We start from the raw sequence: 26,079 nt of genomic DNA, 5'->3' as shown, positions 1-26,079 counted from the left end.
CCAACCTGATCAAAAATATAGACGATGTATAGGGATGTAAATTAAAATAGAAATGTACGTTAAATATCTAAAGTGTAGTGTCACCACAGTAGCAGCTCCAAGCCTGTAAAGGTCTCAGGGACCTTCTGGAGGAAGGGAACCATTCTTCCAAGTTATTCCATTTATTGTTTTGATGATGGTTTTGAAAAGTGCTGTCTTAACAGGTTTTTTCCAGGCTCATGTGTTAAGTGGCGTTGATATTTGGGGGCTGTGAAGGTTACAGTGTATGAATCACATTGTTTTTACTGACCTACTAATGACCCAGGAAAGAGAACATGTCATCCTGGTAGAGGCTTCTCCCATTAGGATTGCATCAGTTAAACAAAACAACTTTGTGTCAGTGTCACTATTTATGATTCGCATGTTATAAGGTTTTAGTTCCCTTTAATTGCTCATTTAGAAATGTTAAATCTGGTGTTTCAAGACAAAGTTAGTTATATGTTGCCATGGTGATCCTTATTTTATATTGTATTTGTTTTATGCATCAGTCTTTTCTGTCATAATTATGGTCCTTAAAGCAGCACCACATAACTTTTCAACTTTAAAACTCTCATGATCACCACTTTACTGCAGCATTCTGCTTTACTGCACCATGTCACATGCTAACAACAGGATATCAACACACTGATTTGGCAAAGAAACACAAGAAGACATTATTAGAGAAAGCTATGAAAAAAAGAGAGAAAGGGACAGAGCAAAAGACAAGAGTCAACATTAGACTCACTTTTTACTGGCTGGAGAGCTTAGAGAAGAGACTGTATGCAACATGGATGGCGAATCAGCTGTTGTTAAGGGTCAGCTCAGTTATAAACTCTGTCAGAGTTCAGTAGTGTTGCTTTAAGAGGCGACATATTCTGGTCTGACACAAGATACGTTTATATATCAGCACCTTGGCTTGCCTCATGTATGAAATGGGCTTATAAATAAATATGTCTTTTCTACACTGCCTTTTAACTTTAGATACACTGTGGCTTGTTTTGATCTTGTCTTTACAGGATATATTCATGTAACTACGAACTACCAACCCATCTAATTTATTCAGGAAGACTGTGTTGACATGACTTGTGCTTCAGCTCTGGTACTTTCTGACTAGCATGTGTTTATTGAGTGGCCTCAGCATTATCGGGTCTTTATCCAAACAGTTACCCACAACTCTCAATAGTGTCGTATCAGTTGCTATTATTGATTTGAAATAAGACTAACATCAATTTATTTATTTATTTATTTTTTGACTGCTCAAACAGCAGCATGGCATTTCCTTTTTCTCTTTACCACCCAACTTGTGGGTTAAAAAGAAAGGAAAACACCACAGATACATGTTGATAGAAACATCTGGCTCTTAGGCTTCCTCTTCTGTCTTTGGCCCCAAACCCTTCTTGTTTCAAATTTATGTCCATTATTGTCCAGTAAAATATTCTGGCAGCTATAAAACAATAAACTGAAACCAAAATGTTGTTGTTAATCTTTTTATTTAAAAGAAAATGTACAAAAGTGCATAATTTTCTTCATAGGCCACATAAACAACACAGCTGGTTGAGCTACACAACAGAGACACAAAAATAAGCTCAAACACAAGATGAGATATAGTTACACTTCTTTTTTATCCTCATGGAGTCACAGATTACATTGTGGTTCAACATACATTCAAGGACAATGTAGAAAACAAAGCACTTCTATTTATGTTGCTAAAAAAGTCAAAACACACACACAGAATGACTAACTCAAATAGTATACTAAGGTACTGAAATTTGTAAAATGAGACTAAATACATTTTTCAGCATAATTTAAAAAAAACTAGTAAACGTGAGCAATTTTTCCAACAGTGTGTACAAAGGTACATCGAAAGAAGAAAAACACAGTAAACACTACTCCTCAGATGTCACTTGAATGCACCTTCATGTATTCTTGCCATATTACCTCACATTTAGTTTAAATGCTTTTATCAACAGCAAATGTCAAAGCCTATCATTCTTTTAGAGCAACAGTTACTAATTTATGCATGTTTGCAAAACTACATTAAACCTCTTTGTGTTATTTAGCTATAAAAAAAAAACTGTGTTTTAAATGTGATTAGAAGTATCTCATAAGTGTCAAACAGCTGATGACACTGAGGTCTGAATACAGCTGACGTGAACAGTCTACTTCTCCAGGATGAGATAACGACCAGTCAAAACACCACACCCAAAGAAAAACTAAACCTAGAGTTGCTTTTGTTCATTGTTCCCAGAAATAAAAGCTATCTATTTTTGTCTACACAAAGCTTGAAAGATTTCTAAGTGTTTGTATTGTGATATAAAAGCTGAAAACAGTGAATTGACTGCTTAGGAAAACATGTAACTTTGCAAACCAAATGTAAATTCAGTGTTACTGGATAAAAAAAATAAGTTTAAATATTGTGTCAGCATGCAGACAGGTCTGAAGGAGCCACCCTAAGGAAGTCCTTGGAATCATTCGTTACCCAGAGGATTCATGGATATTCTCGCATAGTAACATAAATCAGATTCAATGCAGCAACAATACACACAAAGTTATTATAGAGCAGCTCTTCCTTGTTGATTAAAAAAGAAATAATGACTGTTTATGTCAGTGGTTCTCAGCCTGACAGGCAGGATCTGCTGTTATAAAGTGTTTCTTAAGGGGAAATAATCTGTTTTTAGAATAAATGTCAACAACTTCAAACTATAGCTTAAAAATTTCATGGCCTTAAATTTGGTACTCCCCAAACTTTCTTATTCCTATTTCTTGGAGTTCAAATCTACTCTAACTTGTGCTTTTTCTTACGAACTAGTGAATGCCTAATTAGACCAAATTTAAATAGCTTAATCACACACAACTCTGTATGACTGCTCTGTATTTCAGGCCTTCAAAAAAAAAACAGTATCTGAACAGGCTGAGAACCAGTTCTCATGTTCAAAAAGAGCCTGCGGCTTCTGTAGGCTTCAGCTTCTATGGCAGGCAAGATATTTATAATCTGATCATAGTATAGCACCACTGTTGCTTCAATGAGGTCACTTCCTGTCTGTTGGGCTCTCACTTCCTCCTTCGGCCACAGTATTTACCCTGACAGCCGCCACCTAAAAACCAGAATAAAGATTATTCATCACTTGAATTGAACTGGGCTATAATTGGATTGGACTGCATCTTTAAAAGCACCTTGAGGTGACTTTTGTCTTAAAATAGCACATACCAAATAAGCTGATATTCATATGATATTATATAAAAGCACTTGCTCACATGTCACTTGGATAAATTGCCAAGTGTTTCACCTTTTTACACAACACTTCAATTTTTGTCTTCCTACTAACAACTACCCACAAAGTTCCTGTATTCGTTGCTTTGTAACTATGTGGTTAGTATTTAACAAGTCACTTTAACAAAAACATTTTTTGTTCCTTTTAATTCTGAGAAAAGGGCCATATTTATTACAGGAGATGTTCATTATTTATTTATTCTTAAGAGAGTAGAGATAAAACTGAGGGGAATGCTAATGATAACCGTTGTCATGAGAGTATCACTGGTGTCTTTGCTGTGTAAAGTCTAATATCAGTGTAATATCTGTGTGCCTAAAGAGATCAATAAAGTTTTGTTTAATCTAATCTTTTATCTAAAGATAATGAAATGCACAAAAGCGCAAGGCTTAGAGATGACTCACTGTTAAATAATACAGTGTTTATGAATTTTACCTCTGTAGCCTCCAGCTCCAAGTAAGGCCTGCAAATTTGCATATTTGGCTGCCTTCTGTGCCTTTGCTGGAAGATGGAAAAGATGAAGAAAGATCTAACACCAGAAACTATTAAAACATATGTGACTAAATTTTATTATTTGGTTTGATTTAATTGTGTGAAAGATTAACTATGAGACATACAGAGATCCAATGTCAAAATGTCTCTTCTGAAGTTCTCAGACTTGTAAAGACTAAACTAATGCTTGCATTCATCTGCTGCACATCATTACTTGACAGTTTTTGTGTTAATACACTTGCATTTGTGAGGATTTCTTTATTTTCAGTTAAAATAGTGAGCTATCTTACATTTTTGTCCAGTTCCTGCATATCCTATAAAAAACAAGAGGAAAGATGAGTCATAATATAAGACTAATAATCCTTATAACAGTTTCATTCAGAATTTTTACAGTTTTGTTATCTCATGGATGAATGAAAATATGACACAAACAGCAACTGTCATAATGAAAACATTTTCTCTATCTTAATGTGCCTCTAAATATGCATGCCCTACACGTCCTACCTGGATAGCCTCCTCCAGTTCCACCGTATCCAGGGCCAGCACCCCCTGCTGGAACAATTAACACATTACAACCTACTGCACACCTTTTGTGTCTGAACTAGAAGGTAAGCAAGACTTTACCTGTGCTGAAAGTGGGTGTATTTATTTTCAAATGACTGGATATAAAAATGCATATTATAATAATCTGAAGAATAATTTTTGTTTGTTTTTTATTTGCGTTTGTTATTTAAGCTGACCTGACGGGACACCCACTCCTCCTCCTATAGTTTGGCCTGGTCCACCTGGACCTCCTGCTCCTCTTGTTCCTCCGGCTACATCACCTGAACAAGTAAGTGCTAAAGTGAAATGTAGCTTAAAGCGTACACTGTTTGTTCTCTACTTTACTTAAAGTAAGACATCGGACTAATGGAGTGATAGCAGATTTGTAATAATAAAAAACTGTTCTATCATGAATTGTCCTTCTGCATCTGTGCATTTACTTATTTATTTTTTTTATTATTATTTTCTTTTTAAAAGGAGAAACTCACCTGGGCCACCTCCAATAGCACCTCCTGTTCCTGAACCAGGAAGACCCCCCCCTCCACCACCTGGTGAATTTTTAGGAGATATGTATGAGCACTTAAATTCTTATCAAAAAGTCTAAGCTTTTAATTCTTGTATCAAGCCAGACTCCGGGTATAAACAGAGCCCTATCAATATATTAATGCATTATTTGCCCACCTTACTGTCTTGTTTTATGGACTTAATCACAACAAATAGCTGTAATAAAATGTAGAATTGAATTGGATATGGTCTGGTTGCAGCATAGAAATCGTAGTATAGCAGTAAAACAATGTAGTTTGCATCCAGTCAGCAATTCAGACAGCATTTGTTTTCTGCTTCAGCTATTTTCACACATGCACTGCAGCCATGTTTTTTATATATATATACTTCAGAGAAACTGTATGTGTGAACACAAATATCTAAATCAGCTGACTGAACTTTGTGCAGAGTTTAGATTACTTCACCATCTTCCTGTTCCAAATTATGAGGGATAAATGCTGATTGAGCCCATGATTAGAGCAGGAAATTATCCAAAGTATTTGCAGACAGATTTGCAGACGGATATTCTTTTCTTTTGCATTGTATGTTGCTTTCAGCTCTTTTCTAAATATTTTTGTTGATATGTTCCATTCTGAAACTGTAGTTTCTGTGATATGCAGCATTGTGCAAATGTCATCAGTCACTCCTTATTTCTTGGTCTTGAGCAATAGTTTCAGGCTTTCCCCAGTGTTCCCAAGTTTTTATTTAGACATTGGCTGCTTTTTCCACTTTTTTTCAGTGCACTCCTTGTACCTGACCATTTTCAGACCGATGTGTGTTTGTATTTGTTTAAGCTACCTAACACTGGTCTAAGAATCTGAAAGTGGTGTCTTTGACAAATAGGAAATTAAAAAAACAAAAATAACTTGCACAAAACAAAATGCAGCCAACATCCAAGCAAAAGCTCTGAAACGTCTTATATGATACCTGATTAACCATTCCTGCAAGCTTATCATGTCCTGCTTATACATTGTGCTTAGATATGAGTAAATCTAATTGTGGGAATGAATCTTTCACTGACACTCTCTCATTTCAGAGCATGTGTAACTGCAGACATTGTTAGGATCAGATTCTCAGAAAACTGACAGAAGGAATTCCTAAGTGGCAACAGCTTCAGTTTTGTTTTTTTGTCCAGATCTCTCTGCAAAATCCCTCAGTAATTGGGTGGTCATTGTGAAAACAGTACCATGTTGAAAGTGGTACACAACAAAGGCAGCAAGATATTAAAATCCTTTGACGTAGCATTTTCTGTATTTACATTAGAGAAATTTACCTGGTACATAACCAGTTCCACCCAAAGATGAACCATAACCGGATTTCTGAGGCTTTCTTGTTCCGAGTGTTTGGCCACCAGGTCCATACCCACCAGGCCCAGCACCTCCTGGACCAAATCCACCTGGTCCAGCACCTCCTGGACCAAATCCACCTGGTCCAGCACCTCCTGGACCAAATCCACCTGGAACAGCACCTCCTGGACCAAATCCACCAGGTCCAGCACCTCCTGGACCAAATCCACCTGGTCCAGCACCTCCTGGACCAAAGCCACCAGGTCCGACACCACCAGTCCCAGAAAGGCCTGGTCCAGCTCCACCTGGGCCAAATCCTCCAGGACCATAGCCACCAGGTCTAGCTCCAGTTCCAGCAGGACCAGTTCCTCCTGCTAAGCCTCCTGCTGGGAAAAAAAAGGCTAAAAGATATAATAACAGCTACATTCCACATCAAAGTTAAAAATACAAAACCTCACCTGCCCCAAAACCGGCTGCTCCATAACCTGAAAAAATAACACAGAAATTATCTTTCTTTTCTTCAAACATGCATCTTTATTAAGCAGAAAGAATATTAAATAACAACTAGTGTGATTCCTACATACCAGATTTATAAGGTTTTCTTTTTCCTAATCCCTGACCACCTGGTCCAAATCCAGTTCCTGTCCCAGCACCGCCTGGTCCGATGCCTCCTGTTCCTGTACCAACACCACCTGGTCCAAAACTGCCAGGTCCTGTCCCAACACCGCCTGGTCCGAAGCCTCCCGTTCCTGCTCCAACACCGCCTGGTCCGAAGCCTCCTGTTCCTGCTCCAACACCACCTGGTCCGAAGCCTCCTGTTCCTGTACCAACACCGCCTGGTCCGAAGCCTCCTGTTCCTGCACCAACACCGCCTGGTCCGAAGCCTCCTGTTCCTGCACCAACACCGCCTGGTCCGAAGCCTCCTGTTCCTGCTCCAACACCGCCTGGTCCGAAGCCTCCTGTTCCTGCTCCAACACCACCTGGTCCGAAGCCTCCTGTTCCTGCTCCAACACCACCTGGTCCGAAGCCTCCTGTTCCTGCTCCAACACCACCTGGTCCGAAGCCTCCTGTTCCTGCTCCAACACCACCTGGTCCGAAGCCTCCTGTTCCTGTACCAACACCACCTGGACCAAAAGTACCAGGCCCACCAGGTCCAAGTCCTGCCCCTGAAAAAAAAACAACAGACCTTTAGCAAAATGAACTAGATTCAACTACAGACCTTCAGCTGTGGAGTGGTTTTGTATTGTGTGTAGTGATTACATGTGTACTATACATGTTATTGCTTCTTATCTACAATAATGGATCTATAATTGTATATTGTAGAAAACAATATTGCATGTTACCTACATAAGCATACTATGTTTAAATAGAAAGGGGTTACTTACCGTGTCCATAGCCACCCAGTGATGATCCGTAGCCTGTAAGCAGCAATGAAAACTTGAATATTTCTCTGAATTTTTTCAATGTTCTTAGTGTTAAAAGAATTAGTATAGTACCTGATTTTGGTGGTTTTCTTGTCCCTAGTCCCTGACCTCCAGCAGTATAAACACCAGGAACTGTCCCTGTTCCACCAGGTCCATAGCTGCCTGGTCCTGTGCCAACACCACCTGGTCCAAATCCGCTTGGTCCAGTTCCAGTGCCACCCAGTCCTGTGCCTGTGGTGCCAGGTACAAACCCACCTGGGCCAGTGCCACCAGGTCCATAACTACCAGCACCAGGACCACCAGGCACAAAGCCACCTGGACCGAAACTTCCTGGACCATAACCAGCTCCACCTGGTCCAGTTCCATAGCCTCCAGGTCCAACCCCAACACCACCAGTTCCTGCTCCGTAGCCTAAAAACAAATACAGTTCAGTTTTGGTGATTTCCATGACTGTTTGTGACTGTGTTTGATTTGAATCTGTTTGATGTCATCGTACGTTTTGGTGGTTTGCCAGTTTCAGTTCCAGGACCTGTACCATATCTAGAACCTGGTTAACAAAAACAAATGAAAAAGTACCCAGTTACATGCTGTTTTAAAATGGGCTCTTTTTATGTCAAAACATCTTCATTTATTTATTTGCTAAAACTGGATAGTACATTTTAATATAAAGTAATTTACCATCAGGTGCCACACCACCTCCATATCCTCCCAGCCCACCACCAACTCTGCCTTGGCCTGCTGCTACACCTCCTGGACCAGTTCCAACACCAAGAGTCCCAGCACCTCCAGGACCAACGCCAATACCTCTGCCTCCAGGTCCAGTTCCAGTTCCATATCCACCTGGCCCAGCACCAAAGCCCCCTGGACCAGTCCCGTAACCTCCTGGACCAGTACCATAGCCACCAGGACCAACCCCAAAACCACCAGGCCCAACTCCTCCCTGGCCTCCTGTGCCGTAAACTGATGGAAAGATAAAAACACACAGTGTATCACAGAATCCCTGTATTTGCTAAAACATCAAAAAACTGTAAAAAGTTTAGTAAACCTTTTCCTGCTTTTCCTGCTCCAGCTCCTGTGGGATAGCGTATCCCTGAGTTGGAAACAAGAAATATTCTGTATGGTATTTTAAGCCATTTGTCTGATGTATCTTATGTTAGGTTGCATACCTCCACCGGGTAAAATTCCATCTCCACCTGCTCCATAGCCTGTAATAAAAAATGTTTTTCTATTATTAGACTTTGAATTGTAGGTAAGGGATGGGTCCAAAATCCTGATTGCAGCTCACTTTTTCCAGGTTTTGGGCCCCTTGTTTCCACTCCACCAGGGCCACCAGCACCAGGTACCAATTGTGCTCCTCCAGGACCTCCTCCAACTGATCCAGGCCCAGTTCCACCTCCTCCTACAACCTCTCCAGCTCCACCAGGTCCACGACCTGCACCTAGAGTCCCATCGGGTCCATATGCTACATTAAAAAGAAAACATTACTTTCTCAGTGGGTAAAACATTTCAATCCATTGCCTTTTTGTTTATTTTATGTCAGTTATGCCACATGTTTTGTGGTTTGAGTGGAAGTTAAATACATTGTTGTAAACACAGTTTATGCATCTAAAGCTGAATGTATATTCATACAGCAAAACTACCACCTTTGGGAGGCTTTGGTGTTCCTCCTACACCAGCAGATCCACCTTCTGTTCCAACTCCAGCTCCAGTAGCGGAGCTGTCTCCTCTTCCCACTCCAGCTACACCACCTGAAACACCTCCAGCTGGCCCTGTGCTGGTGGGACTCCCTCCAACTCCTCCAGGTCCTCCAACCGTACCACCTCTCTCTCCATCAGGACCTCCTTCTCCATCGCCTTCACCTGGTGTGTCACCTCTAGGAACACCTTTCAGGCAGAAAACAAGAACAGCCAAAAGTTTACATCTGAATCCCATCACACAGATGGAGTCTAGTGAGTTATATTCATTTGTCTTTCATCATCTTAAAGTCCCAGTGTAGAATTGTGTTAAAATAAATTCATGTTGGTTATCTTTAAACTTAACCATGTTAAAGTTAAACTTCACACATGGGAGCAACGTCATCATGGTGGCAGAGAAAAATAAGCAGAACAAACTGGTGAAGGAGGCCGACTCTGTTATGGGCTGCAGTCTCCAGCCTGTGGAAGTGGTGGGCGACAGGAGGATGATGTAAAAGACATAAAGATAAACCACAGGTTGTTCCTCCCCTCTGCTGTCAGACTCCATAATCAGTCCTGCTCCCAGCAGAGCTGAACATCCACCCACCCACAACAGAGCTCATCATTGTGCAATATAGTGTTCATAATTGCCTAATAATGGCATTATAATTATTCTCTTTGGTTTATATATATATATATATATATATACATATAGATAGATATATAGTATGCACCATAAATATTGATGAAATATAGATATTATATAGATATAGATATAGTGTGTTTTCTGTTTTGGTTCTGTGTATATTGTGTATACTATATACAGCTGTCTCAAATTTCCCCAATAAAGGATTAATAAAGCTCTGTCTAATTTAAAAGATATGTTACATTCTCTTTTATTCACCTGGGGGTTTGATAGGTTTAGCTCCAGGCAGTGCTCCACTTGAGGAATCACTACCAGAACCTGAAAAAAAAATCATAAATGAATGATTTCAGATCTGATATTGAGAGGATGTTGAAACTGAAGAGGCATTTTAAAGCTCTTTTTCCACCAACAGGTCTGGTTCAGTACGGTGTGGGTCAGTATGCATTTTTTTGAGCTTTCATAGGCAAAAACTGGGGAGGGTGTCAGAATGTCCAACTCGAACTGTCCCACATTTTTGGGACCCTTCTGTTGGGGTCCCAATCTTACCAATCCAACTTAAAAGGGCAGGCTGTTAAGTAGCTGACATCCATCGCTATTCGTCCAATACACCACCTACCGGGTAAAGGTACGGTTGGCTGTAAAAATGCTACAGAAATCAGGGTTTACCAAACCAAACTGTTTATTACCAATCCAGACCTGTTGGTGGAAACAGGGCTAAATGAATTATTTTGCACTGTTAGTGATAAATCTCACCTCCAGGGGGAAGTCTTGTTCCACCTGCATTTTAGGCAGCGAGAGAAAACCGAGATACCAGAGTATCAGCCCAACAGACACTACACTGCAGCAACAGCTGACATGTATTTTTTAAAGTGTGATTAATAGCCTGTAAGTTGACTTACCAACTCCTACCCCAGCTGTTTGAAACAAGAACAGAAATAATGTGAAGAGAAATCCTGACTACACTATTAACTTCACTTTACTGATGTATGAAGGTTCACATACCACTGGGTTGTACAGCCCCACCACCAACTGTAATGACAGAAATCCATATTACTTTTTAAAGCTAACATAATTTGTTTTGAGACAGAAAAATACAATGAAAGCATTAAAGTGGAGATGCCTTCTTAAATATAAAAACCTGTCTGATGCTAGTAAGTAAATGCTTTCTTTAAATTAAGCCTATACTGTTTTAAAATATAGAATAAGCTCCTTTAAGTTCTCATAAGTAGCATCTAAATGTTTTTCATATTAAATGCTAACTTACCAGGGGTAAGTCCTGTGGAACCTGTGGGAAAAGAGAACAAAAGTGTTGGTCGTGGTTTTTTAAATACACAGATAAGTAAATTTTATTATTGTGTAGACATTACATTAAATTTTAATGGAAACATATTTCATATTTCCTTATAATAAGATCAAAGCTTATATTTGGATGTTTTAACATTCCATTAAGATTTGTAAATATTTTGTCTCCACAGGAAATAACTTATATTCTTTTTAACTTTTTAGTTCACAATTTAAAGTCACAAAATTGGTGTGCCGACTAAATATTTTTAAACTTTTATGGTCTGTAACTGCACATCAGAAATCCTTTTTCAATTTAAGTGTGGTACAGAGGTGAATGTTGGATCAATTTAATAGAAATCCATCGGTTACTGGATTTTGAGATCTAAATGTTTTTAGGAGACTTTTCCAAAATATGAGGCATAGATAAAACAATAGATGAACATTTATTGTGCATGCTCAATATTCACATCTGTAACTATATTAAAGTAAAAACAAAGGGATATTTTATAGAAATTGTGAAACTAAATTTTAATCAGTCATCTGAGATGATTGATGAAAAACTGTCCAGCTGAAGGCAGATTCTGGGACAAGAAGTGCATTATAAATACCACATGGTGGCACTATATGGCACTATATATATATGTAGAAATGTCTCTATTTATTGTTAATCTAAAGAAACACTGCCCATGTGAATTGCAATCAATTAATATGAAATTTGCATTATGTCCAGCTGACATGAACAGATAACAACAGGAGACAGAAAGAACAATTAGTGCTTCCACACAAGATGTCTCACCTGGAAATCTAGTCCCATTGAGTCCTTTTTTTATGAAGAAAAACATAAAAGATAGAAGAAAACACAAAGATGACAGCTAGAAACACCAATACTATTTTTAATCAGCTAATGCTGCACATGCATTTTAGTATTTAAATAAGTAGTGAATAATGAAAATACCTGGTGTTGCTCCAATGATGGGGATTCCTGTTCCATTCAGGCTATCTCCATCACCCCCCACTGGTCTGCCAGCTACACCAGTGCCCCCTGTTTTAATATTTAGGTTTAATTTATGTTTGGTTTCTTTATTATTACAGGTAGTCTAAGTGCCATCTTCTTTAACTATCTGATTATTACAACACATTACCTGAAAATTTCAAATATTTGTAGCCAAATATTAATGTACGAAAGTCTGTGGATACTCTCAAGATAAAAAAAAAAAAAGGTATCAAAAATCCAATTTTACAGACCTTCTCCAGGAATTCCTGACCCCTCTATCACAGTGCCAGCACTACTGTCACCTGGAGTGAGAACCAGTTATTAATAACAAAACACAACTGTGACTGTGAAGATGGAAAATTTCAAATAAAAAAACTGTTTAAAAAAATTGGCATTCAGTAGTATCAGGTTATAAATAAACAGCATGTGTTAAAATCAATGTACAACAAAAATATTTGTGTATGACTTGTTTGTGTCTGTACTGTAACAGTGTACATATACCTTCTGATGGTGGTGTTGGTGTGCCACCTACAGCTCCAAGTCCTCCACCTGAATTAGCAGAAATAAGTTATTGCATATAAATTACACTAACTATAATAAATATTCCTAATAAACAAAGCAGAGGCGCACCACTGGGTCCAGCTGTTGTCCCTGCTCTGCCGCCTGTGCTAGTGCCATTTACTGAAACACCAGAGCCGGTCCCGGCTCCTGCTCCAGGTACTACTCCACCAGGTTGGCCTACAATTTATAGAGGGAATTAATTTACTATTTTAAAAAAGGTGTTTTTTTAAACAGCTGTTTTCCATGTGCTCGATATTAAGTCAAAAAGATTTTGCAGTTGTAAATAAATATTTGAGAACAATTTTTAACAGCCTGCGGTGGTGTGGAAGGATGGGAAGCTGTCTGCTCTCTGATTGGACAGCTTGATTTGTCACCATCCAATCAGAAGTGTAAAGATTTGGACACAATTCACAACCGCACCTTCAGAGTCTTGCATGCAGTTTTGTGCTTTGCATCTGTGAACAGGGTTTTCCAAAAGAGCTTTTTTCCCCCACAAATACAAATGTTTTTTACAACCAATCAAATTCTTTTCTGCACATTTGCAAACTTGAATTTTTCAGGCAGATTGTTTTTACAGGGTTGACAAGTTTGATTTATAGATTCAAACTCTGAAATTATGTGCAAACATTAATTTACAACTGCAAAATCTTTATGACTTAATATTGAGCCCATAGTTTTCCACTTGCCACACTTTATAAGTTATTGATTAGGATGCTTTTTACAAATCTAAATTTTCCTAAGAGAAAGGCTATCATGTTTCAGTCTAACATTTTAAAAACAAAAAAAAAATCTTGTTGCTACACTTTAAAAACGCCAATAGTTAAATGTATTTTAAAATCAGATTTAGACTTTTCACATGACCATGAGAAAACCCTTAAAAACCAACGTTACCTCCAGTGCTAATTAAATGAACATTCCGTTTATACTGTAATTTCAATCAAACATCCATTTTTCTAATAGACAAAAATATTTTCATACCATATTTAGGAGGTTTGGATCCTGCTCCATAACCTGTTAATATAAGGAAACAACAACACCAAAAAATCTTAGGGATTCTAAGAAGAAGGCATTTATCTTTGATCAGGTTTGGAATAATGAAATTAAGATTGCATCCTGAACCTGTTCCATATCCAGCCCCTGGTCCCGTACCGTAACCTCCCCCTGGTCCATAACCAGTCCCAGCCACTGATCCAGCTCCAGGCCCATATCCACCAGGTCCATATCCTCTACCAGTCCCTAGTACTCCTCCACTCCCTGGACCAAAACCACCTGCTGCTGGGCCTCCAAATCTTCCACCCAGGCCAGATCCAGGCGCTCCACCTCCACCAGGAAGACCTAAGAAGGAGTAAATGTGCAAGCATTTAATTTCTGATAATAGATTAATTTATTCATTCACAGACTTTAATAACACAAACAGAGATTGGCTTCGCAAGTCAACATCATCACCCATGGCTGATTTTAGAGGCAATACCCACTTTGCCATACATTTTATTCATAGTATTATGTTTTAGTTTGAAATAATGAAGAAGTCGCACCATATTTCAGAGCCTTGGCTCCCCCAGGATATCCTGTGAATGAAACACTAGAGAATTAAAAATTTCGTGCATGGAAAAGTAGCCACCAAAGGGAGGAATGCAGCAAATAAAATACTGAGTGTTTAATATTAGTGCATGCTAATTATCAGTACTTGCTATTTTGAATCTCTACAGTCTGTTTCAATTTGTTTTGTACCGTTTCAGAGGAATATTGTTTCTCTCTCTGTACCTCCAGCACTGCCCGGTCCAAAGCCACTTGGTCCAAAACCACCTGGTCCAAAACCACCTGGTCCAAAACCACCTGGTCCAAAGCCACCTGGTCCACCTCCTGTTACAACTCCTCCAGAACCGGGTGTCCCTGCTGTTCCAACGCCTGCTCCAGGTCCACCACCAGTTCCCAGTCCAACACCTTGGCCTGGTATTCCCCCACCCACTCCAAGCCCAGAACCAGGCCCAGTTCCAGTTCCAGCACCAGCACCAATAGTACTTCCTGCACCTCCAGAAATACCTGCAGAGAACAAAATTACAATTTGATACTAATACTAATTAAAAATTTACTGTCCACATTGTTTTAAAAAAGCTCTCTTACCATATTTTCGTGCTTTGGCACCTGCATAACCTGCAAACACATCAACATTTTTAAAAGCACAATATTAACCAAAGGATCGGTTTGACTTCGCATGGCTCCTTATTTAAATTTATATTTGTCCTTTGTGTTACCTCCAGGTCCAAAGCCAATACCAACTCCACCTGGTCCAACACCTCCTGGTCCATAACCAGTGCCAACACCACCTGGTCCAAAGCCTCCTGGTCCATAACCAGTGCCAGCACCACCTGGTCCAACACCTCCTGGTCCATAACCAGTGCCAGCGCTACCTGGTCCAACTCCACCTGGTCCATAACCAGTGCCAGCACTACCTGGTCCAACTCCACCTGGTCCATAACCAGTGCCAGCACCACCTGGTCCAACTCCTCCTGGTCCATAACCAGTGCCAGCACCACCTGGTCCAACTCCACCTGGTCCATAACCAGTGCCAGCACCACCTGGTCCAACTCCTCCTGGTCCATAGCCAGTGCCAACACCACCTGGTCCAACTCCACCTGGTCCATAGCCAGTGCCAGCACCACTTTGCTGACCTGTTCCAGTCCCCAGTCCTGGCCCTCCTTGTGCCCCACTTAACATTCCTAAAAAGAGCAGGACCACTATTATTCATGTTCTTTGATATTCTTTCACAACTGTAATTATGTAACAGTAATACAAATGACTTTTCTAATTGTCTGATTGTTCTCACCGTATTTACGAGCTTTGGCACTGGCATCATAACCTGAAATACACATACAGAAATTTTACACATTTCTTTGCTAATGCGGTGAAGGTGAATCACTGCACACACCCATGCTGTTACTGTGAGTGCTATTTTAAAAATGGTGTTGAATATTTCTTAATGACATTAATCTGAACCACAACTGCTGGTTTTTAATTACCGCCAGGTCCAGTTCCGATGCCACCTGGACCATAACCAAGACCACCTGGCCCAGTGCCTGCACCACCTTGTCCAAAACCAACTCCTGAGCCAGGTCCCACACCTGTACCGGGGCCAAGTCCGCCTTCTCCAAGTCTTCCACCTCCAGGAACCCCAGCTGTACCAGTGCCTACACCACCATGTCCAAAACCAACCCCTGAGCCAGGTCCTACACCTGTACCGAGGCCAAGTCCTCCTTCTCCGAGTCTTCCGCCCCCAGGACCCCAGGCCGTGCCAGTACCTGCACCACCTGGAAAGATTTTTGTCATTTTGACTGCTTCATTGAACACACAAGCTACATACAAAACAGCTATTTTGACATTATGGCCAAACATATCTCACCATATTTGCGTGCTTTGGCTGAGCCGGGGCCATAACCTGTGTCACAAAATAAGGTGAGGAGCATTTACTACAACACAAATTTTAAAGTGAAAAATATATTAAATATTCCAGATTTTGTAGATTATACAAAGGGAAATTTTCTTAAATGCTATTGAGCTTGATCTCATTAAAGATTTACCTAAACCAGGTATAATGCTCCCTTCTCCAGGTCGGACTTGGGGTCCTGCTCCTGTTCCAACTCCGCCTCCAAATCCAGGTCCAGTTCCTGTTCCAACTCCTCCTCCAAATCCAGGTCCGGTTCCTGTTCCAACTCCTCCTCCAAATCCAGGTCCAGTTCCTGTTCCAACTCCGCCTCCAAATCCAGGTCCAGTTCCTGTTCCAACTCCGCCTCCGGGTGTGACTCCCCCTCCAGGAAGTCTTCCAGTTCCACCCCCTAAAATGCCGCCTTGACCAAGTCCAGCCCCTCCTTGAGGGAAAACACAAACAAACTAACTAAAAAAACACCATATAATGCTTGCTGTACCTTAAAATTGAGGTAGACACTTTAAGTAATATGCCCTACCATATTTAGCTGCAGCTTTGCCTGGCTTCTTTGATTTTCCTGCACCTGTATTGGAAATATTGAATATTTGTATATTTTGCAAGACTGCTTCCTTTATGTTAATCATCATCATTCAATATTGCATCACACATCAGCAGAGTTGCTACCACATGACTTCCTGTGTACCTGACTTTGGTGATATAAGAGGGTAACCACGAAAAACCCCAGGTAACTGTTGTCCACGACCATCTAAGATGAGAAATGCAACTCAGACCTGTTATCACCCTGTGAAATACTGAATTTCAGCATGTGAAAATCATTATTCTTGACTAATCTGTTAATAAAGATAAAGTTATAAATAACAGATCTGTCTGTAATATTGTACAGTTTAGACTTTTTGCCACGTACTGCCTGCTCCTCCTGGTCCTGTCCCACCTTGACCAAGTACCCCAGCTCCTACAAAAAATAAGTCAACACTTGGTTTTAGGCAGGTGTGGTATCTCAAAATATTATGATCTACAATGTGTTAACATAGAGCACATAGATACCAGTTTGAGGCTCAACTCCAGATCCTGTTGCCACTCCAGGTAGAACACCACGCCCTCCAAAACCTAACCAAAGGAAATGGAAGATTTTCTTTGTGAGTGCATAGCATTTTTTCTGATGTATCATGTTGTTAAATAAATTATTGCTATATCATTCATATGTAGCAACACACCTTGGCCTGGTACAAATCCACCTTGATAGAGCCCCGGCATCCCAATACCTGCAATCAAAAAAAAAAAAAAGAGAAAAAAAAATCTATCAAAAACTAATAATAATTTTATTTTACAAAGAAATGATTAGGGAGCCAACAGAGTTTACCTGGAACTTGTTTTGATGCTTTAGAACTACTCTTCCCTCCAGGTCCTCCCCCTGTACCAGTCTGTGGCACTATTGGAAGTAAAAAATACATTTTGTTTACAGCCTCAAAAACAAAACTACATGTTTTATTCACATGGCAAATCTTAGATTTGTTGTTCAGAACAAGGCAAAAAATACTTTTGACAACGCTTCAGAATGCACAATTTAGAAATACAAAACATATATTCTTTATGTACTGTCACTGCAATTATATGCTCATTTAATGCTCTTGGTTTTTAAAGCATCATATAATAAAAACTATGTACATTCAAATATGATATTTAATTTAGTTTAATAAAAATCATGATCTCTACCTCCACCTGGCAAAGGAGCTCCCCCTGGCCCAACTCCTGTACCACCAGGTCCAATTCCTGCACCACCAGGTCCGAATCCCGTTCCACTAGGTCCAACCCCTGCACCACCAGGTCCAATCCCAGTTCCTCCAGGCCCAAATCCTGCCCCACCAGGTCCAAATCCTGTTCCCCCAGGCCCCATTCCTGCACCACCAGGCCCAATCCCGGTTCCTCCAGGCCCAAATCCTGCCCCACCAGGTCCAAATCCTGTTCCACCAGGCCCAATTCCTGCACCACCAGGCCCAATCCCAGTTCCTCCAGGCCCAATTCCTGCACCACCAGGCCCAATCCCGGTTCCACCTGGCCCAAATCCTGCCCCACCAGGTCCAAATCCTGTTCCCCCATGCCCAACTCCTGCACCACCAGGCCCAATCCCTGTTCCACCAGGTCCAAATCCTGCACCACCAGGCCCAGTTCCAGTTCCACTAGGCCCAACCCCTGCACCACCCGGTCCATAACCTGTTCCACCAAGTGATGTTCCAGCACCACCTGAGGTAAGAAAAATGCAAAAGCTAGCCTTATTTCAATAATTAAAAAAAAGAATGCAGAAACTAATTAATTAGCTACCTGTTTTAGGGGGCTTGGGTCCATAACCATCTCCATATCCTCCATAGCCACCTATATTAAGAAAGATGAACAAACTCCTAAAATGTCATATTACAGGTGCATTCCTAACTGTCTAAGAAGCCATTTCTGTTTGACTGGCTCATTGGGAAAATGGTGTGCCAAGCATGTTGCATAGAGCATGAATTAATGTGGGTAACTGAGATCCAGCAGCAACCCAGGAGGTAGAAGTTACACAAGACCTATTAAAGAATTTGACATATGAAACCACAGACCTCCCGGTGTGTAGCTCGTTCCAGCTCCCTGACCTCCACCAGTCCCAAGTCCTCCTGTTCCAGTGGTTCCACCACCCAAACCTCCTGCCCCAAGGCCTCCATATACTTGTGAAGAGAATCAGTGCTTAGTGCTTCTTTTACTTGCTTATGTGAATACAGCAAGCTAAAACATGCATTAATTGGATCAGTAAATCTATTTACCATTTCACCATTATGCTGTACCACTGTACATCAGTTATCTTTCTTTCTTTTGTTGTTGCTGTTTTTTTCTGAAATAAAAGATTGTACTGACAGCAGCTCTAACTTATTGTGTTTAATTGGACAGTGTTGATTTTATGTGGCTCAACTGATTTTTGAAATTCTAGTCCAACATATCTCACATTATTTCTTCAAGTAAACAAGGATGTTTGCAATGTTACATGCAGAATTAGTCCAGATTAAAGTGTGGCTGATGTGGTCAGATCTTCTTGTGAGCTGGAAAATTTAACATGAGTCTACTTTCTGTGATTACACTGACCCATTTTCTATCCACCAGCACAATGGGTGGATTTCAAAAGGTCCCACAAAGCTGGGACTTAACCTCTGAGAGTTGCTGGGATATTATCATAAACAGTTGTCATCCTGCACAGGCAACTCACATGTTTTGTGAGAGTGGGGTGAAAAACAGTGAGGCCTGAAATTCTAAAGTAAATTAATCTTTTTTGACACAATGACTTCCGTCCTTTATCAAGAGACTTCCATGCCTAACGTGTTAACCTTTATCACCATATGTACACAAATGTGTGTGTATGTGAGGGTGGGTGACTAATGATGAAAAGAAATGGTGCATGTGTGTTGTTTATCCTGTTGCATAGACTTGATAGAGGAACAGCATTTACTGGAAATGAGCAGATTATAGATATACATAAAGATATACATAAAAAAGACGCTACAGAGAATTTTCACCAATTCTGACGTGGCATGATGTAATAAAATATAGGTGACAGTTTTGATGAACAAAGGGCTTCAAATAATGGTTGTGTTCAAGGTAAATACTATGACTGAGGCATAAAAAAATATTTTTTTTATTTTGCTGTAAATACTTCTGCATTTGCTGTACTCTAACTAGGGCAAATCTGTAGTACGAGCTGTAATTAGTTATTCCCACACAATTTTAAGGCTTCATTCCACTGTACAGTGAGTACTAATGTGTGTGGTTAGGTGATGTTTGATAAAATATTTAATGCATTTGAGTACTAATTATTCCCAATCTTATACCAATAATATTTAATATTATTGGTATAATATTTAATAACAATATTTAGCACAAGGAATGAAAGGATGCATAACTATACCTGTGAAAAAAATAAATCATACCTGTGCCTTGGCCACCTGGACCAGTGCCTCCTTGTCCAAAACCACCTGGACCCGCTCCAGGTCCAGTTCCATAGACACCAGGACCAAACCCACCCGGTCCAAATCCCAGTCCTCCTCCTACACCTCCTGTTCCATAGCCACTGCCTGAAGACAAGCAGAATGAACACCATGCCATGACAGTAGTTAGCAGGCCTGTTCTGACATGTCTTACAATAAAATTAAATAAAACATTTCATGACATTTGAACCTTTTAGAAGCCTTTATTTTTCTTAAATGAAGACCACAATATTTCCACAAAATACAGTCTCTGCCACCACCACAGTCCTACCTGTTTTTGGAGGTTTTCCACCTGTAAGAGAAAAGCAGTCATGACCATTAGTAAAATATGATATGATGGAAAAGTTTGCTGTAGTTAGTGTTATCAAAAAAAAAAACAAAGATCATGTAAACATCCGCCAGCCATACTTTTCTTACCAGCCCCAACACCTCCAGGTACAACTCCCAGTCCACCGCTGCCTGGACCAAAGATGCCTGGTCTCAAACTTCCCGGTCCAAGTCCTCCTGGTCCAATTCCTCCTGGTCCAACTCCTGCTGGTCCAACACCCCCAGGTCCAATTCCTCCTGGTCCAACTCCCCCTGGTCCCACACCTCCTGGTCCAACTCCTCCTGGTCCAACTCCCCCTGGTCCCACACCTCCCGGTCCAACTCCCCCCAGTCCAACACCCCCAGGTACTTGTCCAGCGTAGCCTCCTGAGAAATAGAGCAAAAGTCAGTTAAAACACAGCATATTACAAATAAATACAGACCAGGAGCAAAGCAACACACACAACAATACAGCTGTATTTGTTTCTGTTGGTTAAAAAAAAACATGAGGAATTCATTAACCATGAGACAGGAAAACATGCTGTCTGTTTTGCCTGGCTTGTAACCTGGAACTCCTCCAGTAAATGATGTTAAAGTATAATTTTTCATGAATTATACCACTGACCACTGCATCTAAAAGGAATGCTGGATTTTGTTGAAGTGTTATAAGTCAGAGTCTTCGTTTGAGAAATTAAACATGGCATGTCACACATTCACTGTCTATCTGTAAGCTGAAGTTATAGTAAAATTAAGCAAAGGACAATTACAGTACCTCTTCCAGCTCCTGGTCCAAAACCTCCTAAACCACCACCAGTCCCTCCTGGTCCGCCTCCTCCACCAGGCTGAAAACCTGTGCCAGCTCCTCCAGGGCCAAATCCCGTTCCAATCCCACCTGGTCCAAATCCAGCTCCGGTTCCTGCTCCTCCAGCAGCTGGTATGTATACACCTGATTCACACAAAAGCAGGTTCAAATCCCCCCAAAGCACACAAGTAAAACATTTTTAATTGTTTCAAGCAACTGTTTGAATGATGCAGCTCTTTCCAGGGAACTATATCTAATAATGTTATTAATACAGAATCGTAATACTTTATGTTGCTAAAAGCCCAAGAGAGATTTAATAACACAAAACTAAATTGCATTAGCACACAACAATCTGATGTTTTATGTGTTTTCTTTGTTTTGGCCTCCTAACAGATGACAGAATTTATTGAATTTATGAGTCATCACACAGAGGTAATGATATATGATCTCCTCTCTACCAGCTCTAACCTATTTAATTAGTCTAAATAAGAAGGATTAAACCTAACTGAATCAGATGCTACACTTGCAGAGAGAACAAGAGTGTGTGTGTATTTGTGTATCTTCATGTTGAGGGTGCAAAGCTGTGCTTGTGTGTAGCGATTCTCAGCTCGGCGCATGTTGTCCGAATTTCCCTGCAGCTGATAACAAACACTGCTTCATCTAAAAGGCATGTGTCTCTGGTCATAATTCTCACACTTTTCTGCACCTATGTTGCGCTCCACAAATCATGATTGTTAAAAATAGAAACATGCAGAGTGAACATCTATAAAAGGAAATGTTTGTTAAGAATCCACAGTCCAGATGCTAAAAGAAGAAGTCTGTAGGGATTCTTGCAGAATGTGAGTTACTGATCTCACTGTGATGCCACAGACATGAACAACACACAGTAAATAACTCAGCTGCTCGGTCATTCAGCTCTGTCTGCTGCATCGTGCATCAAAAAGCTTTAGTAGCTTTTGGACGAACACTAGACAGGTACAAATATACACTCAAAGTCACCAGAGATGTGTTTACAGTTTGGAAAGGATGCTTTCTTCATCATCATTAATATCTTATTAATGATTTGATTATATTTGTCTCATTGTAACACTCATATCAAATATGACTCCTTTAGGCCTCTGGAGTTGCCTAATGATAGGGTAATTATTTCCTCCATATCTTTGCAGCTTAGATTGAAATATGTTTTTAATTACTGGTAGATTACAATGCATTTTGTTACCCTATGTGCCACCATCTCATATAACGTTCTATTTGTTAAATGTCTTGATTTACAGCATCCAAGAGTTTGGCTTTCTATATGGAGAACATCACAGAACTGTTAGCATTGCGGTGCTGACTCTTAATTATGTTCAGATGAAAAAGCTAAATGGATCCCCCTCCACTTACGTTCTGAATACTCTGAAATGAAACACCTTGGTGACTTAGAGATAAAACATGTTGACATAACTGCAGGTACCTTTGCTGCTGGAGACTTTGGTTCATGTGATCCCCTTCTCTTCTATCATTTCCAGTCAGCTCTTTTTTGTACCTTATTTAATTAAAGCAAAGCCAAAACTTCTAACTAGTCCTGTAGAGAACAGCTTTATTGTGTAACCTGTGCCCACTGGCTTACAGCAGTTATCAGGTGACCATACCACACAGGAATTTGTTATCACATTTTTTTTATTAGTTAAAGTAACAAAATTTTTGTCAGAAGGCTAAATAATCAAGTATTGTGATTATAATGGATCTATGTTTTTCAGCTACAGTTTGTAATTTTGTTCCAATTCAAGCTAACTGAGAAATTAAATAACCCATATACATACAAACTCTTATTTTGCATGTTTAAGGAAAAGCAAATACAAGAAATGAAACAACTATTAAACTTCTTACGCTCTATACTCTTAGATTACATTACCGTTTTGAGACCAGAGGTCTTGTTGAAGGAAATCTCTTCACATAAAAGTCAATAAATCAAGGATCCTAAGGCATGAGGTCAGAAGCACACAGTTATAATGAATTTTAACATGATGTATCAGCAGAGTAAAGACTGACTTCCGGATCTCATTACTCACAAAGAGTGAGCTAAGGTGAATAACACACCTGGGCTTTGTGAAGTCAGTGAAAATGTGTTTTTCCTAAGTCATTCTTGGTAAGTTGATCCAGGCAAACATCTAAAAATCCTCTAAAATATTGTGTGGAAAGTCAAAACAGTATGATTTTAGAATTTTCACTAAAACTTCAAATTTCTCCACTTGTTGAAAACACTTTACCCAAGGTTACAGTATTCTCCACAGAGATAACCCACAAGACTATCCTTTGTTTTTAACTTTTCACTTTTTCAGAAACAAGATCTGAGCCAAAGCACCATACCAAATTCTCAAGATCACAAAAATCTACCACACTCTGTAAGGAAAAGATTGCCTTAACATCCACTAATGCTGCTACATGATCTTTATGTGACACCTGATCCACAGGTACTGCACAGTTGAGCACCACACACACACACACACACACACACACACACACACATACACAGTGAAAGGGACCCACCTCCTTGCAGTGAGGGTTTCCACAGAGCGAGGAGAAGCACTCCATGCAAGTATGTGGCCACCGTCCCCTTTGCCATCTCGCTTCGAAGTGTCCCTCTCCTCCAGCAGTCTCCAGGTTTTATCCACAGCAAGCCTATCAGTGCTCAACAAGGCCTTTAGGAGGAAGGAGGGAAAAATGAGAGAGTTAAAAAAAAGGTGGGTTGGTGGGGTAGGGGTGTAAAACAGGATACTGTGTAATTGGCTAAGAGGTGCACAAAGAAATATAGACAAGGAAAGAAGAGGAGAGAGGGAGAGCAAACACACAGGCTCACCTTATTAAACCAAATGGGCTGTTTTAACCCTCTAATGACCACTGAGCTGCATTTTTTAATTCTCTATTGCCAAAGAGAGAGTATAGAGTGTAGATAAAGAGAGAGCCTACAAGTGATAATAACTGAGTTTATCTGCTATTTTTCTTCTTTGCAAAATTCAAACAAATGAGATAAGATCCAGAAATATGTAACAGATTTTTAAACAGTGTCATGTTTAAGTTTAGAGAAAAATCTGAGACTGTAATTAAATAAAAAGCACCCTTTGAGTATGTGCATTACTCAAACCATAAATACAAAAGCATCATGAGACTGGCATTTCACTGAAGATATGTTCACCGAATGTAAACGTAAACACTGTGGTTGCAGCCTGTTGTGTGGAATCTGTTTAATATGTTATTTTAAAGGATGAAGGGAGTTAAAGTAGACTGACGAGCATCTGTTTGTAAACTCTCATTACTAAAAAAGAAAAAAAAAGTTAAAATAAAGATGTTAAAGAGTACCTAGAGTACTGAACTTACATAGCTGAAATAATTCAAATCAGGAGTAAGGAGGAGGGGAGAAGACACTGATGAACTACAACAAAGTTAAGGAGAGACAAAGTAAAGGGAGAAGGGTGGAAAAAAATTGTAAAGGACACATACATAAAATAGTGAAATAATGAAAACTAAAAATTAGATAAACTAAGTATTGTTTATGCCTTTGTCACCTCTGAACAGAAGGGCTTGCTCCACCAGCCCTTGTGTTCTTTGCTCATAGCTTTGTGTCCAGCAGACTCAGCTGCCATGCAGACACAATTGAGGATACCTGGAAGAAATCAGTGTTTTTTTTTTTATTTTGTCTCATTGTGAGGGGTTTTCTCCATGTTTGGGCTGACTGGTCCTGTACTGATTCGCGAGAACTAATGCCTGTTTCTGGCAGGATCGCCTAAACATTTTCTTTCTCTGGAGGTAATGAGCCTGAAAACAGATGGGGCAAATGAGCTAATGGTATCTCAGCACTTACTTAGACTGGGGATGGGAGAAACTCTTGTATCCTCCTGCAGGGACTGCTATGCTCACATGTTGGAAGAAAAGTGTAGCTTTACAGATTTTAAGTGGATGGCTCACATTTTTCTGAACTTATGTGGGAGGACAAGACTATAAGGTCTTTAAATAAACCTTTTCAGCCCTGTGACCAATAGCTTGTGCACACCTGGGTAACACAAATGGAGCGTATCAAACCCTGTTGAGGTGCAGATCTGCTGTCTAACCTATTTATGCACCAATTGATAGTTTAATACAAGTGAGTAACATATGAAAAATCTGCAACATTTTTATAATGTAATCATATAGAAATCTTTAGCTCTGATTTCTGTTCAGAATAGCTCAGTTAGTAAAAATGAGTATGTGTTTAAAAATCTGCATGAGTGTTACATTTGCAAGGCAGGCGGTGCTACCTGAGCACCCATAATTGGTCTTAAAGTGTAGTTTTATTGCTCCATTTTCTGACCTGGTATGCTTTGTGTTTAGCTGTGATGGAGCTACATAGTTATGTAGTGAACTAATGCTGAAGTAATAATAATAATCAAAAATGAGGGGGAAAAGAAAAGTACATGCTTAAAGCCATATGAAAGCTTTAGTCTTGTGGTCATTAATACACATGTTACGTAAGGTTGTACAGTAAACATAGAAAGCACAGTTAAATTTACAATTCTCGCAGTTTCTAATCAGAGCCACATGTTGCTTTTACATTTCATATTTTATTTAGGTTTATAAATTTGACTCAAATACTCCAAATTCCCTGCATTTGGTGCTTTTAAAAACTGCAGTTTCTCTCTAGCTGGCTCTGAATCTTTGTACAAGTTTCAACACTTAAAAGATAAATAATCCTCTTTGCAATGGACATTGTATCTCAAGTAATTCCCTCAGCCTAAAACCTGAAGTTGACTGTGAAGCAAGAAGTAACACA

General features: G+C 39.9%; 2 protein-coding genes across 2 annotated transcripts; both read right to left on the bottom strand.

Annotated features, from left to right (window-relative positions):
* Positions 1-1,501: 1,501 nt before the first annotated feature.
* Positions 1,502-16,060, bottom strand: elnb (elastin b). The gene is made up of 35 exons (XM_042008831.1): positions 15,754-16,060; positions 15,561-15,593; positions 14,989-15,453; positions 14,858-14,887; positions 14,498-14,776; positions 14,269-14,301; positions 13,853-14,068; positions 13,712-13,744; positions 12,803-12,910; positions 12,674-12,721; positions 12,424-12,474; positions 12,134-12,220; positions 11,975-11,998; positions 11,159-11,179; positions 10,897-10,923; positions 10,794-10,808; positions 10,648-10,671; positions 10,153-10,212; positions 9,219-9,458; positions 8,861-9,037; positions 8,742-8,780; positions 8,621-8,665; positions 8,254-8,535; positions 8,072-8,122; positions 7,648-7,986; positions 7,537-7,569; positions 6,736-7,317; positions 6,610-6,636; positions 6,139-6,537; positions 4,811-4,870; positions 4,520-4,603; positions 4,284-4,331; positions 4,070-4,093; positions 3,723-3,788; positions 1,502-3,113 (listed from the first exon to the last, which is right to left on the bottom strand). Exons 1-35 carry the CDS (start codon positions 16,058-16,060, stop codon positions 3,070-3,072), a joined length of 4,401 nt encoding a protein of 1,466 aa, XP_041864765.1. The 3' UTR covers positions 1,502-3,069.
* Positions 16,061-16,101: 41 nt separating this feature from the next.
* On the bottom strand, positions 16,102-23,935 carry LOC121654614 (glycine-rich cell wall structural protein 1-like). Its single transcript, XM_042008830.1, has 12 exons — positions 23,823-23,935; positions 21,261-21,434; positions 20,774-20,875; positions 17,892-18,263; positions 17,539-17,607; positions 17,393-17,440; positions 17,223-17,285; positions 17,083-17,130; positions 16,861-16,923; positions 16,696-16,740; positions 16,312-16,599; positions 16,102-16,169 (listed from the first exon to the last, which is right to left on the bottom strand). The coding sequence occupies exons 1-12, from the start codon at positions 23,896-23,898 to the stop codon at positions 16,102-16,104; spliced, it is 1,416 nt and encodes a 471-aa protein (XP_041864764.1). The 5' UTR covers positions 23,899-23,935.
* Between the last annotated feature and the right edge of the window lie 2,144 nt (positions 23,936-26,079).

Source organism: Melanotaenia boesemani, chromosome 15 (assembly GCF_017639745.1).
Source record: "Melanotaenia boesemani isolate fMelBoe1 chromosome 15, fMelBoe1.pri, whole genome shotgun sequence".
NCBI classification, from domain to species: Eukaryota; Metazoa; Chordata; class Actinopteri; order Atheriniformes; family Melanotaeniidae; genus Melanotaenia; species Melanotaenia boesemani.
This window is presented reverse-complemented; position numbering and strand designations above follow the sequence as displayed.

Excerpts from the sequence above, each read along its gene's own strand:
- elnb (XM_042008831.1), bottom strand. The coding sequence starts at position 16,060 with ATGACAAAAATCTTTCCAGGTGGTGCAGGTACTGGCACGGCCTGGGGT. Across the intron at positions 14,302-14,497 it reads TGGACCGGGCAGTGCTGGAG|GATATCCTGGGGGAGCCAAG; the intron begins GTACAGAGAGAG and ends TTTCATTCACAG. Across the intron at positions 8,123-8,253 it reads AGGTGGTGTGGCACCTGATG|GTTCTAGATATGGTACAGGT; the intron begins GTAAATTACTTT and ends TTTGTTAACCAG.
- LOC121654614 (XM_042008830.1), bottom strand. The coding sequence starts at position 23,898 with ATGGCAAAGGGGACGGTGGCCACATACTTGCATGGAGTGCTTCTCCTC. Across the intron at positions 17,608-17,891 it reads AGCTCCTTTGCCAGGTGGAG|TGCCACAGACTGGTACAGGG; the intron begins GTAGAGATCATG and ends TACTTCCAATAG. Across the intron at positions 17,441-17,538 it reads AGCATCAAAACAAGTTCCAG|GTATTGGGATGCCGGGGCTC; the intron begins GTAAACTCTGTT and ends TTTTGATTGCAG.